Here is a 14,542-nt window from a genome sequence, read left to right as displayed (position 1 = left end):
TTAAAATTTGCTTCTGTTTTCTCTTGTGAATCATACTGCAATGGTAGTTGGAGGATATATGTCTATCCGTGTCACTGTTATTAGAGTTCTAGAAATATATGGATTGATCATAGGTTATTACTGTTTCCAGCTTGTTTAGAAAGCAACATACCCTCTCAGTTTCTCTGCCATCCCGAGTGTGCTGCTGGTCCGACTTCACCATGTCGTCTCATGAGACTTTCAGGATCAAGAGATTCCTGGCCAAGAAACAGAAGCAGAATCGTCCCATTCTCCAATGGATAGGAATGAAAACCAGTAATCAGGTCAGGCACAGCTCCAAGAGCAGACACTGGAGAAGAACCACGCTGGGTCTGTCAGGAGCCCCCTGAGGGATGGCACGCGTGCTGCATTTGCCCAGGCTCACCAGCGGTCTGTCATGCTGAGTTACATTAAGACTTTTGTCTCCATCTGATTAATGGAACTTGTATTGGCAAATAATCTGGTTTCTTCCTTGGTTTTTATGCTTCTGCGTTGAGAGTTTAACAATAAATGATGTAAGGCCGTTGGTTTGAAAAAGAAAAGAAAAAGAAAGCCATATACCATTTTCTTTAGTGGTTTACCAATTCACAATCTCTCTAGAGGAGATTGAGTTCCAATCTCTCCCCAACCTCTCCAGCATTTGTTGCTTTCCGTTGTTTTGATTAATGCTGGTTTTGTAGGGGTTAGGTGGCATCGCCTTTTAATTGTGAATTGCCTGCCTCTGATGGATAATGCTCATGAGCATCTTTTCATGTGTTTGTTGGCTATTTCTAGCACTATTGCTTGAAGCATTTCTTTCTTATCTCTTGGATAAAGTTAGAAGCATTGTGGAAAAGCAGGTAACCATAGATGTAGGGTTTTGGTTCTGTGATGGAAAGTATCATGGACTTCCAAAGGAACAAATCTGTCTTTGAAGACATAAAATCAGAATGCTCCTTAGAAATTAAGACGGTAAGAGTTTGTTTCATGGGTGTGGACATGTTATCTGAAGAGACCAGTCCCTGAAAAAGAACATTATGCTTGAAGTAGTTGAAGAGCAGCCAAATCGGGGAAGCTCGTGAAGGTGATGCATTGACAGAGTGGCTGCCACAAGGGGATCAAGTCATAGGAGGACTGTGAGGCGGCGTCAGGACTGGCTCATTCTGTTGTGCATGCAGTCACTGTGGGGTTCCGTGACTTTCCTCAATGAGCCACCTGGCCCAGTTTGAGGGTTATGATCAAGGGCCCTTCAATATTGTTCCACAAGATTCTTCCTTTGTCATTGGTATCCACTTTTGAAGTTGGATGCTTTAAGTCCTGCTCCTTCTTCTTCAGCTAGAACCAAGTATTTCGCTAATGTCTACGACGGCTTTAATGAGTGTTTCAAAATGCTGGAGGAGGGACAAGTCTGTAAATTGATTCATTTCTACTCTGCTTAATCAGCTGACCCTCTCCAGAGTGAATTTGAGTCATTGAGTATTATACGGCAGGTTTTATCCTTCTTCTAGTTACAAGCTGTGTTATTTTGGGCATCTTGCTTAACCTCTCTGGCTTCAGTTTCTATACCTTTGGATGACATATACCTGTACACAGGACCCATGGAATCACATATGCAAATGCAACCTCAGATAAAATACGACTGGAGCAGAGTAGGTAAAGATGATACTGGATTTGCAGATTATAGCAATAGTGAAGGATATAATTGGGTTTCACTCTTTAACTGCTATTGAGTCAATTCCTACTTATAGTATCCTTATAGGACAGAGTATACCTGCTTCTATGCATTTTAGAGGCTGTAAATTTTTACTGGAACAGAAAGTCTCATCTTTCTCCTGTGTAGCGGCAGCTGCATTTGAACTGCTGACCTTTTGATTAGCAGCCCAACACACAACTCAGTATTCCACCAGGGCTTCTATGTAAGTGGGTAGAACTCAGATATTTTGACATTGACATGATAGGACTTCAGTTTAGGTTGTGAAAGTTGACAAACTGGGTTTTGGTTCCTGAATCCACTATGTATGACTATGTGAAACTATATTAATAGACACAAGTCTCAAATTTGGAATCTGAATCATGAAAATAATAATGTACTAAATTAATAGAATTGTTGTGAAGATTAAGTAAGTGTGAAGATTAAGATTAAGTAATATAATACATTTACGCTCCTCGCCCGGAGCCTGAAAGAGCATAAAATATCAGTTAATGTTAGCTATTAATAGCAATAATTGCTTTAGCATTAGACATAAAATTCATATTAATACTTATTTTTGATTCAGAAATGGAGCAATCTTGATTGACTCTTAGGTATTTGATTTTGGGGTCCATGGGACTTTCCTATACTACAATTTGCAAAACTGATGCAGAAATTTTTTTAAGGCAGGGGGATCCAAAATATGAATTCCTCTAAGTTTTCCATATATGAAAAGATTAAAAGTCCACCTGTCATTAGAGTCGTATCTTCCTCACGAAACCCTGATTTTCATCTTCCTATTTCAAGTGAATGTCTAGATGTGGAAACAGGATTTAGATGGAGTATAATAGGAGCTTCCTGCTATAATTTTTAGTGCACTATTTTTATTGGTACAATTTAAGATCATTGTTTGCTTTGGAAGCTTTCTCATGCTCTTGCATCTTATGCGACCACACGCTGCCTCCCTGATGACATACTCTAGGACAATGATCATTGTGATCAGGTTTGTATGACTTCTAGGGCTTGAATTACAATGTGCCACTTGTTTGGAGAAGATAGAAAATAATGAGTTATTAATCAAATGCAGAGTGAAATATTTTATGTGACCCTCTGTGTGGGTTACCTCTAGTGTGTCTTGCATCAGGAGCTTGTGTGACACAATTAGCCAATTTAAAGCTTTGTTCATGAACACGTTAATTCATCTATTCAAAACTACCCTGAGAACCTATCATGTTCTAGACACTTATCCAGGAAGTTAGAAAGCTATTGAACCAAATGCTTGGTGCTTGAAGGCAGTCATCAATGACGCCCCTTCTTTTGAAAATCTACCAGTTACAGCCCCTACTATACATTTGATATGGAGTCATCGAAGACAACAGGGAGTTCCCTAACAATGATAGTATCTGTTACATGGAATCAGAGTGAGACTGTCCATGTTGTGTGTGTGTGTGTGAGAGAGGGAGAGAGAGAGAGAGAGAGAGAGAGAGAGAGAGAGAGAGATCCTCTCTTTGTATATAGTGACTATAGCCATAGGAATATATTGAAATATACATTATAGAGAGACTGTTCTTTGACTTGAATGTTTCATTAAACCCTTTGCACCAAGCTTTGGTGAAACCTTCATAGAAGTGTTTGAAGAGAAATACCTCAGATCCAGTGCTGTAGGATTCTCTTGCCTCTGCCATAAGGATGTCCATATTGGCTTACTCAGATGGGGACTTCCTTTTTATCCGGCTTTTGTACTAACTGCACAGATGTCTCAATGTCTGAGAATAAATGTACGCAAAGAGTACGCTTTCTCTCTTCAACTGATTTTCTGTAGTTAAAACTGCAGCTGCTCTGAATTTCCTAATTCGCACATCCATCATCTGCTGCTGGAACTTGCATTGTGTCCTTGACAGAACATCTATTGTTTGTTCCTCCAGGAAGACTGTCCCTCTCTATGTTTTCTATCTGCCGCTTGGCCTCTGTTTTTCAAAGCTTTATAAGTTCTTATTCTTAGCAGTAGTTGGTGGGGAGGTTATGACCTGCCCTGAATTTGAAAGGGGAAAAACAGGCAGCTTCCAAGTTGAATAATAGATTTTCAAAAAAATCTTACCTCCCAATTTATTGTGCATTATTTGTACACACACTTCCCATTGCAAACAACATTCTATTTTTCCTTGTCCTACTTGCTCATGGATATATATTAATATATATTGACCTGTTTCTGAATATTGTGATATTTCTCTTTTTTTGCTGTATATCAATAGCATTTATTTTTATTTTCAGGCGTGCAAATTTCCCTTTAATGTAGAACGTATGTAGTATTGTGTGTGTGTTATTGTTTGAAGTGAACTTGTTTGTCACAAGCCTCCAAGTTCACTTCAGTTTCACTTTCCTCCTTTTTTCTTTAAGCCCCTCAGACCACTGTTTAGGTGTGAGGGCTAAGGAATCTGGAGGTATTGTGATCTTTCTTGTGAAGGGTTTGTTATTGTTGTTTTGCAGAATCTGTGGTGATCAGCCATTTTTTATTCTTAGGATTTTAAAAATTATTTTCTCATGTACAACAGAATTTATTTTTTAACCCCTGTAATTTATCTTCATAATTCTTGTTCATGGCATCAGGATGCCTTACACAGAAATTGCTTATGTAACTGTAAGTTAAGAGTATGAGAAAACTGGAATAGTTTTCTAATACTTGTGCTTTCTGAGTTTTATGTACTGGGAAAATATTTTTGCTTTCACAATAAGTGCTGCCAACACATGGAATCTACACCAAAAATATTTCTTATATTTGAGATTTTCTTAAAGAATTCTGTCACCTAATGTACCAATTCCATTAAATCAAAATTTCTGTACGTAGAATTAACTTAGAAGGAGTGATGGTTGTAGTAGTGATCATAAATATTATTTATAAGCTATGCTCAAGTGTATCATTTGGACTCAAGCATTAATTAAAGACTGGTTGTGTGTCTTAGTAGTTAAGAACAGAAGACTGTTTAGGCAATTGTTATTTGCAAAACCTTTCGCAATCTATCCCAAAATGTATTGTTCCACACTTTTGCCAGAATTATATTCTAAACTGCACATCTGAGCAAAGAGAAATTTATTTAAACCTCCCGATGTGTTTCCTCTATCTTTAGGATAATGTTTAAAACCTCTCAAGGTGGAACTGTCAACCTTGAGTTAATTCACCCTTCTAGTCACGCAACCTTAACTGCCAATTTTCAATTCGTCTCCCTCTACAGCCAATCTTGGGTTCATCGACGCTGGAAGCTATGTGAGTCAGAAGTTTCCAGCTTAATATCTGGCCCATGGACTTGGAATCTGCCTAGACTCGGGCTATCCCACGTCTACAACTATGTGAGCCATTTTCTTGATATACATTTCTCTATGTCTACATAGATAAGCCTCACTGTGCTGCTATTATTGTCATTATTATTAGAATCCAGATTAAGGCTCTAGGCTACAGTTATACAATTTTGCTATTTCCTCTCCTTTTGCTATCTGTTTAGCAAGCATTTTTCTCATCTAAGAACTGGAGATTAGTTTGCCTGTTGTCAGTCATGAGAAGCATACAGTATAAAAGCTAGGATCTCAGGGGTCCTATGATTTCTCTTTCCAGGACCAGTAATCTGTCAACCTTGGAAACAAGTCTAATGATAACTTCCAAAAACTAGGTGCCATCATTGTGCTTGGTCATCAAAGTCTAGGCATGGAACCCGATTTTTCCACTAGTGTTGAATTCAGTTACTGTTTTAAATACGTTGTGCACATTTCCAGTTTTGCCAAGATGTGAATAATTATTTTTAATTAATATTCTGAAATGGAGTCCTTTTGTGCCTCACTCGTGCTAATCTCAACCCACAGTTTGAAAATTCAGCTAATTTCAAGGATCACCAGACTATCTATATCCAAGATGTTCATTTCTCTTGAATTAAGGATTTTCTTTTCTCTTGACCAGGTTTAACCAAGTCTCAAGCATTAAAGTCTGTAATTTCTTCAACCAGAATATATCAATATTACAAATATTTTTAAATTGTGCTCACTACTATTCTATATTTGACATTGTATTTTTTATTTTAAATTGAAATATTCTTTTCTTTCCACCTGGCAATCTTCTCACCTAAGCCCCTACCCAGAAATATAAGTTTCCTTTCTGAGAATCTTTTCACAGATTCCCATTGTCATTTCTCTGCTTGCCCAATGAAAGTTCAAACAAACAATAAATGTGTGATATAGAAATAGAGCAGAGATCAGAGAGAGACCTTCCCATATAAGTTATCTTTATTTTCTAGCCAGCTTAATAAAAATAGGTATCATTCATCTATATAACTTGGAATCAGAAAGAAAGCCTTCTTTCACATTTGATGCTGGAGAATATTTTTAGGCAGAGCAGGGCTGTTTGGAATACCAAGGTACTTGGTATTTCCCAGATTTCTTTAACATTAGAAAAGATGCATGGATATTTCCTTTTCTCATGACAGGACTTATGACTTATGCTTATTGTTTTAGAATATGTTGGATAAAGGTAAATAACCCTCTCTCTGCTCCATTAGGATCTAAGAACTCGTAGAGTTTAGTGATTGAGAACACAGACTCTCGTTGAATTCACAGCTCTGCCATTTCCTAATGGTGTGGGAAAATCACTTAGCCTTCCTATACCTTAGTTTCCTCAATGTAAAATAATAGGGTGTATACTGCATAAGGTTATGATGAGCTTTAAACAAGATAGATCAAGCACTTAGAAAAGGAGTGGGCTCATAGCTAGCTCCATGTAAATGCTTGATATTGCTGGTCCTGTTTTTCATTGGTTGACCTCTCATTTTTATCAAGATAAGAGTTCTTTTCCTCCGATTAGAAATACATGTGATCTTTGGAAGAAGTTGATTGCAAACATGTGTGTGTTTTGAATGCAATAAGACAGATTGTAGCTCAAGCTATTTTCTCTGCCTAACTGAAACGACATTGTGATTTCGCCTGTAGAATCCCCCTGCAAATGCATTTTTGAAGGCAGATAAACTGCGTCCCTGGATAAAGTAGGCTCTTGACATATATCAAAACACGCTGGTTATTGACCTGTGTGTACGCAGCATATGTTATTCCTTATGGCAGCATCTACATCCCTGTACTACACACACTGCAGACAGCAATGCATTATTAAGAAAGGCTCTGAATAAGGCTAGAGTGGCTGTGAAATCTGGCAGCAAATAAGTGAGAAGACAGTTGCATAGTCATAGTTTAGGCCGCTAACTTCACCAACCTGGAATATGTACATGAACCGATTTTGGCTGAATCAGCTCAAGTCTACCTCCATACACACACCCTTCCTACCACTAATAGCAAAAAAAATCAAAGCGAATGCACCGGTCACTAATGACCTCGGCATTGTATGACAAGGAAAAAGAAAATGAATTGCAAAATGCTGTCCTAATGTATAGGTACTCTATAAACTCTCAGCTTTGCCAGGCCAGTGGTAGAAAGACTTTCACATAGTTGTCTTTGACCTAGTCATCTGTGTATCCACTGATAAAAAATAGAAATTCAATTTTTAAATATTTCCACACACCGAATTATAATTTCAATGACTTGATAAATATGTCAACTGCCCAGAATTTGGTTTAAGGAAATAGCTAGAATTTTCAGCAGAAGACTTATGCACAGAGATTTTATTCATCAAAGTGCACTTAACAATGAAATTTTGCTAGCAACCCAAATAAGCAATGTTAACAAAACAGTTCAAATTATCAAGCATACAGTCAATGAGAATTCAATTGTTTGAAATCATTTTATTGGAGGCTCGTACAACTCTCATTACAATCCTTACATGCATCCGTTGTATCAAGCACTTTTGCACATTTGTTTCCCTCATCATTTTTAAAACATTTGCGTTCTACTTGAGCCCTTGGTATCAGCTCCTCATTTTCCCCTCCCTCCCTGCCCCCTTCCCATCCCATGAACACTTGATAATTTAGAAATTATTATTATTTTGTCATATCTTACACCCGTCCAACGTCTCCCTTCACCCACTTCTCCACAGGGAGGAGATTATATGTAGATCCATGTATTCTGTTCCCTGTTTCTCCCTCACCTTCTCTCTACCCTCCCGGTATCGCTACTCTCACCACTGGTCCTGAAGGGTTCATCTGCCCTGGATTCCCTGTGTTTCCCATTCAAACTTTCAAAATAATGTTTTTGATGTTTTTTAGCAGCATAGGAAAATACTAAACAATTGTCAGATGTCACCAAGGCAGTTCCGACTCATAGTGACTTTCTGTAAAACAGAACAAAGCACCACCTGGTCCTGCGCCAGCCTCACAATTGTTCACATGTTTGAGCCCGTCGTTGTAGCCACTGTGTCAATCCATCAAATCAAGGGCCTTCTTTTTTCGCTTCCCCTCTACTTTACCAAGCATGTTGCCCTTCTTCAGGGACTGGTCTCCATTATAACATTTCCAATTATGAAAGAAAAATTCTTGCCATCCTTGAGCCTCTAAGGGCATTTTGGCTGTACTTTTTCCCAGACATATTTTGGCAGTCCACAGTATTTTTAATATTCTTAGCCAACACCATAATTCTAAGAATTCTTTGTTGAACGTCCTTGTTCAATGTTCAACTTTCACATGCATAGGATTCAATGAGTATAAAAGAGTTTATCATGGATATATTCATTGATAATTCAATTATTCATTCAATTCTATTATTCATATTTTAAAATTGTGATTTTGAGGGCTATTTAGCAACATCTAAAATACCAAGCAATAGAAAATAAAAATATATAGGAACTCACATGCTTTTATAATAATACATGCACATTTATGAGGATAAAACACAATAAAAGGAATTATAATGCCGAGTATGATTATCCAACTATGATTAGTGAATTTTATTGGATTCTTTGTTTAAGTCTCACATTGCTCACATTCGGTATCATGAGTGTGCTTTACTTTTATTAAGGGAAAATGATAGACTAAAAAATAGTGAATACACTTGAAATTCTATTTGGATGCCTCTTTAACCTGTCTCGCTCCAATCAGGATTGGCCATTTGAATCTTCAACCAAGAAACAGGTGCCCAAGTGTGAAAATAATTGGATTTCACACCATATTTTACATGGGACAATTTAATCACAACTTCTTTTAAAGATATGACTTTGGAAAAATCTTCCCAAAGTGTTCTTAAATCTGTTTTGTCGTCCTTTGACAAGTATGTTGATAGTCCACCACATGTCCTACACTATGCTAGCCCTTATAAACAATATTCCAACACATAAAATGGTCCTGCCTTCAAGCAAGATCATGTTCTAGTTGAGAACAACAACCAAAGTGCAGAACACTGGGCTATGAATACCAATAGGATGACCGTTCTAGGCTAAATAACACAGTGGTCGGTGAATATTGAGATTCAGAAAAGAGAGCTGTTGAGTTCTGCAAGTTAATTAAGTATGTACACTTCATTCTCAAAGGTATTCAGTTTGAATTGTTTGTCCTTGCTACATCTCCTTGCAGGCAACCCTCCAGATTCTATCTTGAAGACAGATAGGTGGAGATCTAAATGAGAAGGCTTGGAGGCAAATGAACCATGTTAGCAGATTATGAGCTAGCCTTATAAACCGGCACATCAACATTGCGCAGCAATCATCTTTAGCAAGAAAAATGGATAAAGTGTCAGACTACACACTTCTAAAAGAGTATTAAACCAAGACTCAGGGGACTTTAGCTATAGACTCTATACTGTAGGTGACTAAGCTGTGTGGGGCTGTCATTCCACTTCTCTACCCATGATTCTGAGCTATCACCTCAGTGGGGTGGGGGGAGAGTGTCAAAGGAGATAATTGGCCAGCACTTTCCAGTTTTAACAGTTTCATTCTGCCATGAAATCACCAAGGGACTGGAGTGTCCAGTACAGTAAGTGAAGTGATTAGCATAGGGCGAGATCAGATACTGCCTGCATTTGTTATCATTTCCCCTTTCCTCTTGTCTTCATGACCTCCCTTCTCTGGAAAGTAGCCTCTGACACACGTTCATATTTTCCACTTGTTCTCCATTACTCAGCCTTCAGCTACTGTAACCCTCAGTCTTTTTGTCAATGCTCGAGCAATGTATCCCAGTTGCCGACTCCTGTGCCGTTGCTACCTTGTTTAGACAGTACGTGTGTAATCACCAGGAACTATTTTCTCTAACCTACCCTATAATTGAGAATATATGGGATCTAGTGTCTCACAGAAGTATGCAACCTGAGTTTATCCTTGCCTTCTTGTGTGTTTCTTGAATCATTTGCATTTCTTCATTGATGAATTTTGTTAGGATTGAATTGTACCTCCTATGCGCAGTCCCTGACACTTGGTGTTCATTCTAACCTATAAATCATAGTTACATAATTCTTATGACAAAAATAATGTGAATTATTTGAATATAACATTTTCCTCGATACAAATAGAATAATAATACCTATCTGAAAGCTTTTATTGATAATGTGGATGTTTCTTCTGAACTAACAAGAGGATGGATGTGTTGGCATGTAGATAAAGAGGTCGAAAGATAGAAAGACCACTTTTAATACTTCTTCCTGCTTCTATCACAGTTCAGATCTTATAAATCAATCAACTAATGTAGAATAATCATATCTACACTATTAAAACTAACTCCTATTTGGTCGCCTTCCCTCAGCTCTGCAATATCATAATAATTTCACCAAATGAAAATTTAGTGTTTTAATAATTTCACATTTCCAATTGAATCCATTTCAAAGTCACTCTACTAGCATTCAAAGTACTTTACAATCTGGTCATATGCTCCCTTTGTATTTTCCTCCCATTACATTGAAAAATCCAGACCACATTCACTTACCCGGACAGGTTACTGTGGCCCATACTCGTGGCATTCTATACAATTAGAATGCCCCCTCTGTCCTCCAAGGTCCAAACCAAAACATGTCTGTTCTACTACATTTCTACCATCATCTCCGTCATAACTGAGTCCTTTCTTCTTTGAAGAGTTTATTATAAGTATGATACATATATGTGTATTATGTCTCTTCCATTATTTGCAAGCTCTTCAGGGTCGGAGGCCTTTGTCACCATTTGGTTAAGCTGTTCTGTCCTTGATCTTCGCTCACATTATCTGAAATGATTGTAGCTATGGATTTCTGCTTTTTCCAACCCCCTTCCTTGCCTTATTTTTCTCGAAGATATTATCAGCAGAAGACTACTGTATATTTCGCCTCTTTCTCTGTTTCTTGTGTAGCTTTCCCATTTTTCATTCTTTTTGTCCGCATGTATACCTGGCATATAATAAGTACTCAATACATGTTTGCTAAATGCATGGCTAATTCGAGCAGTTATTTGTCAAATATATATTTTGTTGTCAAACCAACCAGTATTAATTAGCCTCCTGAGTCTTTTGTTCCTGCTTAATTGACTTTAAGTAAAATCAAAATGGAAAAGAATGCAACATTCTTTTTGAGCTCAAATTTCTTATTGAGCATTTCCTCTATATTATGTTTTGTGCCGGGTAGGGATGAGGGCAAGGTGGAAACCACACAGTTTTTTGAGCAGTATAAAGTTAGACTATTTTAATCAAATGTTTGTGGGTATTGGAAAAGAAGGAGGTCGACTGTGTTTGCTCCCCGAATACAGAGATTTTGGTTGCAGAGTAGAACAATCCCGTTGAAATTTCACAGTTCAGAGGATAATAGTATTTCAATTTAACATGTGAAGATGCCAATAACCTGACTAATGTAAGGGTTCAGCTGCCAATCAGAAAAGTAATTGCAGTGGACTCTTTTAGGTGGCTTTTCCTATCTTTGTATGACCAGTTATGGTCATTGAGAAAGCGGGAAAATAAGCCTCCAAACTAGTTACATTTCAATTTGAAACATTACAGAAATGCTAATAAGTAAAAATCAAAGTAGGTGTTGGATTACTTTCACACCGTTGACAGCAGTGTGTTGGACTTTCTGATTGTGGTGCTGGGCAGAGGCTTCTGTGAAGTCTACTTATTGAACCATTCCACCATACCATACATGCCATTTTATTGTATATGTTAATATTGAGCAACTGGAAGAGCAAAATAATGTAAGTGAAATGAATGTTCTCGCTTTTGTCACTGACAGACGTGATAAACACAGCTATTCAATGTTTAAGTGGGTTAGCAATATTTAGGCACAAAACTTGTCAGGTGTAAAGAAAAAGCTGAGAATAATTTAACTGCAAGGCATGACCTGTTGACAAGTGGTGTCTGAAAAGATGACACATGAAATGAAGCTCTAGGGCCAATTTGAATGGTGTCGGGTAACTGAGAAGGGAAACTATTCTGTAAAATGGTCATTTTACATTTCCCAACATTAAGTAGGAAATCCTAATAGTGCTTCCAAACGGAATTCTTGTGATTTATATTGAACATAATCTGAATCGTTACGGATATATGTAAGATGTATAAATATGTATTTAATAAATATAAAGGCAGTTCAAAAACTACCCATATTTATGATTCCAACATACACTGACTTGTGCTCTCACACTCTTAAGGGATAGAGACAGATTAAAGTGAAGGAATTAAAGATCCTTTCATTTCTGGAGAAACTATAAAACCATCCTTTTATCTCACAGTAGACAGCCTTTCAAAGATCTAGAAAGTTTGTTTTGACTCAAGCCATTCTCATTCCATTTCTTTGTGTGTAATATGAAAATAACCATCCTGTTGCATAATCTTTACTCTGTGGAACTGGAATCATAGTTTGTAGAATCAAAATGAATCATATAATACAATATGATAATGTTGGATTATGTGGATTATATTGGATACGGTATAATATGATAAGGAAACTCAGAAGGTCGATGGGGTCTGGTTGGTATTTATCAATAAAACCAGAGTCGGGATACAGAACTGCAGATTCATAGGCCATAGAATTCTTATTATTGTGTTTCTTGTCCTTGTTAAACAATGATCTTGCTTACAATCAGGCATTTTAGGATTTCCAAAGGGATGACCAATATGAGAATGGCTTGATGTGGTATTTATATATGTCCATTTAAGGATTACGCGTGTAGGGGTGGAGTCTAGCCTGTCAATCATGTCATAGCCAATGAGGCTTCTGTGTGGGCATAGCCTTCCCCTAAGGATTCTGGGGATTCCAGTATTTCCTCCTTGGAGGTGGGAGACTCTCGGCTCACACCCTGGGAGACATAGCAGCTGACAAGACACATGGACCCACCCTGATGCAGCCCTGTGTATTGGATAAACCATGCAGAGACCCCTGCCAGCACTGAGATGTTTCCAATGCCACTAGATCCAAAGACTTTCTACCCACTGGCCTGTGATTTTCTATATTTGGCGTCATTGCATGTGTTTTGTGAGTCTGAAGAGGATTTTATAGATTGCTATTGGACATATTGGCTAATATTGGACTCATGTACTTGATCTGGACTGGGCTGGGATGTTTTCTCAATGTTCAATTGTTCTTGTATATAATCTCTTTGTTATACACATATGTGTGTCCATGGATTTGTTCCTCTAGTCTACCCAGACTAACACTGTTGATATTCACATGACCAAGAGTATTGAAGAAAGTACTGTAAGCAGTGATAAAAAACAAGGTTCCAGGAAATGATGGAATACAAATGGAAAATTTCAACAAACGAATGCTGTACTGGAGAAGTGCACTCATCTGTACCAACCAACTGGACAGGATCCATATTGGCATTTATTAAAAAACAAAGGTGATCCAACAGAATGTAGAAATTATAAAACAGTATTATTCTCATCATACCTGAATAAAATGATGCCGGATATAATTTTAAAATGCTTGCTGCAGCCCATTAATTTGCAATGACTAGAAATGCCGAAGAGGCCCTGGAATGAGGGGTGTCTTTCCCAGTGACAGCTGGATCTTGGCTGAAACCGAGAAAGCCAGAAAGATTTTTACTGGTGTCTTATTATTTACATAGGTATATTTGATTGTGTGGATAGTAGATAAAAAATATGGGTAACATTGCAAAAAAATGGGAATGTCGAGCCTGTACAGAGATAAAGGGACAGTCATTCAGACAGCACCAGGGACCATGGATTCAAATCAGGAAAGGTGTGCCTCAGGATTATATCCTGTCTACATACTTACTCAATCTCTATTCTAAGCAAAGAGTTCAAGCAGCTGGACTACAAGTTGAGGACCGTGGCATCAGGATTGGAGCCAGGCTCCTTAATAACCTTTGATATGCAGACGACGACGCAGTCATATTTGCAAAAAATGAAGAGGACTTAACGCACCTACTGATAAAGAGAAAGTCAAAAGGTACAATTTTTTCACAAACTCTTTGAATCTCACACTTGCATGACATATTTTAATGCTATTGTTATATATTTAAATTAGTAAATACGTAAGTTCCATTATTATTTTTAACTAAAATCATGCAAGTTCATACTAATCCTATAGTCACAACCCAAAAAATATTATCAACATTAACATCTTTGAGAAATGGGTAGGCATTCTGATATATTGAAAGCAGGAGACTAAATGTCCTCTTTGGAAACAATGTATTAATAGCTATCTCTTTCATTGTTGGAAAATAACAAGGCATCTATAATATGATAAAATATTATACATTGTACCTACATCTGAGCTCAAATGTTAGCCTTTCTGTTTGGGGTTGAGAAATGGATTACTCCTATTAAATATTTTCAAATATTTCATTAAAAAAGGTCTTCACAACTGGATCAATAACCAACATCATGATAAACCGAATAAACATTGAATTTGTCCAGGATTTTCCTTTACTTGGATATGGAACTATCTTAGGGTAGATTTTTAGAGAAGCAAAACCAGGGACACATATCTGTATATATACAGAGAAGTTTATATCAAGGAAATGGCTCA

General features: G+C 37.4%; 1 protein-coding gene across 1 annotated transcript; it reads left to right on the top strand.

The window, feature by feature from the left end:
* Positions 1 to 200: 200 nt before the first annotated feature.
* LOC142433187 (large ribosomal subunit protein eL39-like) lies at positions 201 to 368 on the top strand. Its single transcript, XM_075538297.1, has one exon. The coding sequence runs from the start codon at positions 201 to 203 to the stop codon at positions 366 to 368; it is 168 nt and encodes a 55-aa protein (XP_075394412.1).
* The last annotated feature ends 14,174 nt before the right edge of the window (positions 369 to 14,542 follow it).

Source organism: Tenrec ecaudatus, chromosome X (assembly GCF_050624435.1).
Source record: "Tenrec ecaudatus isolate mTenEca1 chromosome X, mTenEca1.hap1, whole genome shotgun sequence".
NCBI classification, from domain to species: domain Eukaryota; kingdom Metazoa; phylum Chordata; class Mammalia; order Afrosoricida; family Tenrecidae; genus Tenrec; species Tenrec ecaudatus.
This window is presented reverse-complemented; position numbering and strand designations above follow the sequence as displayed.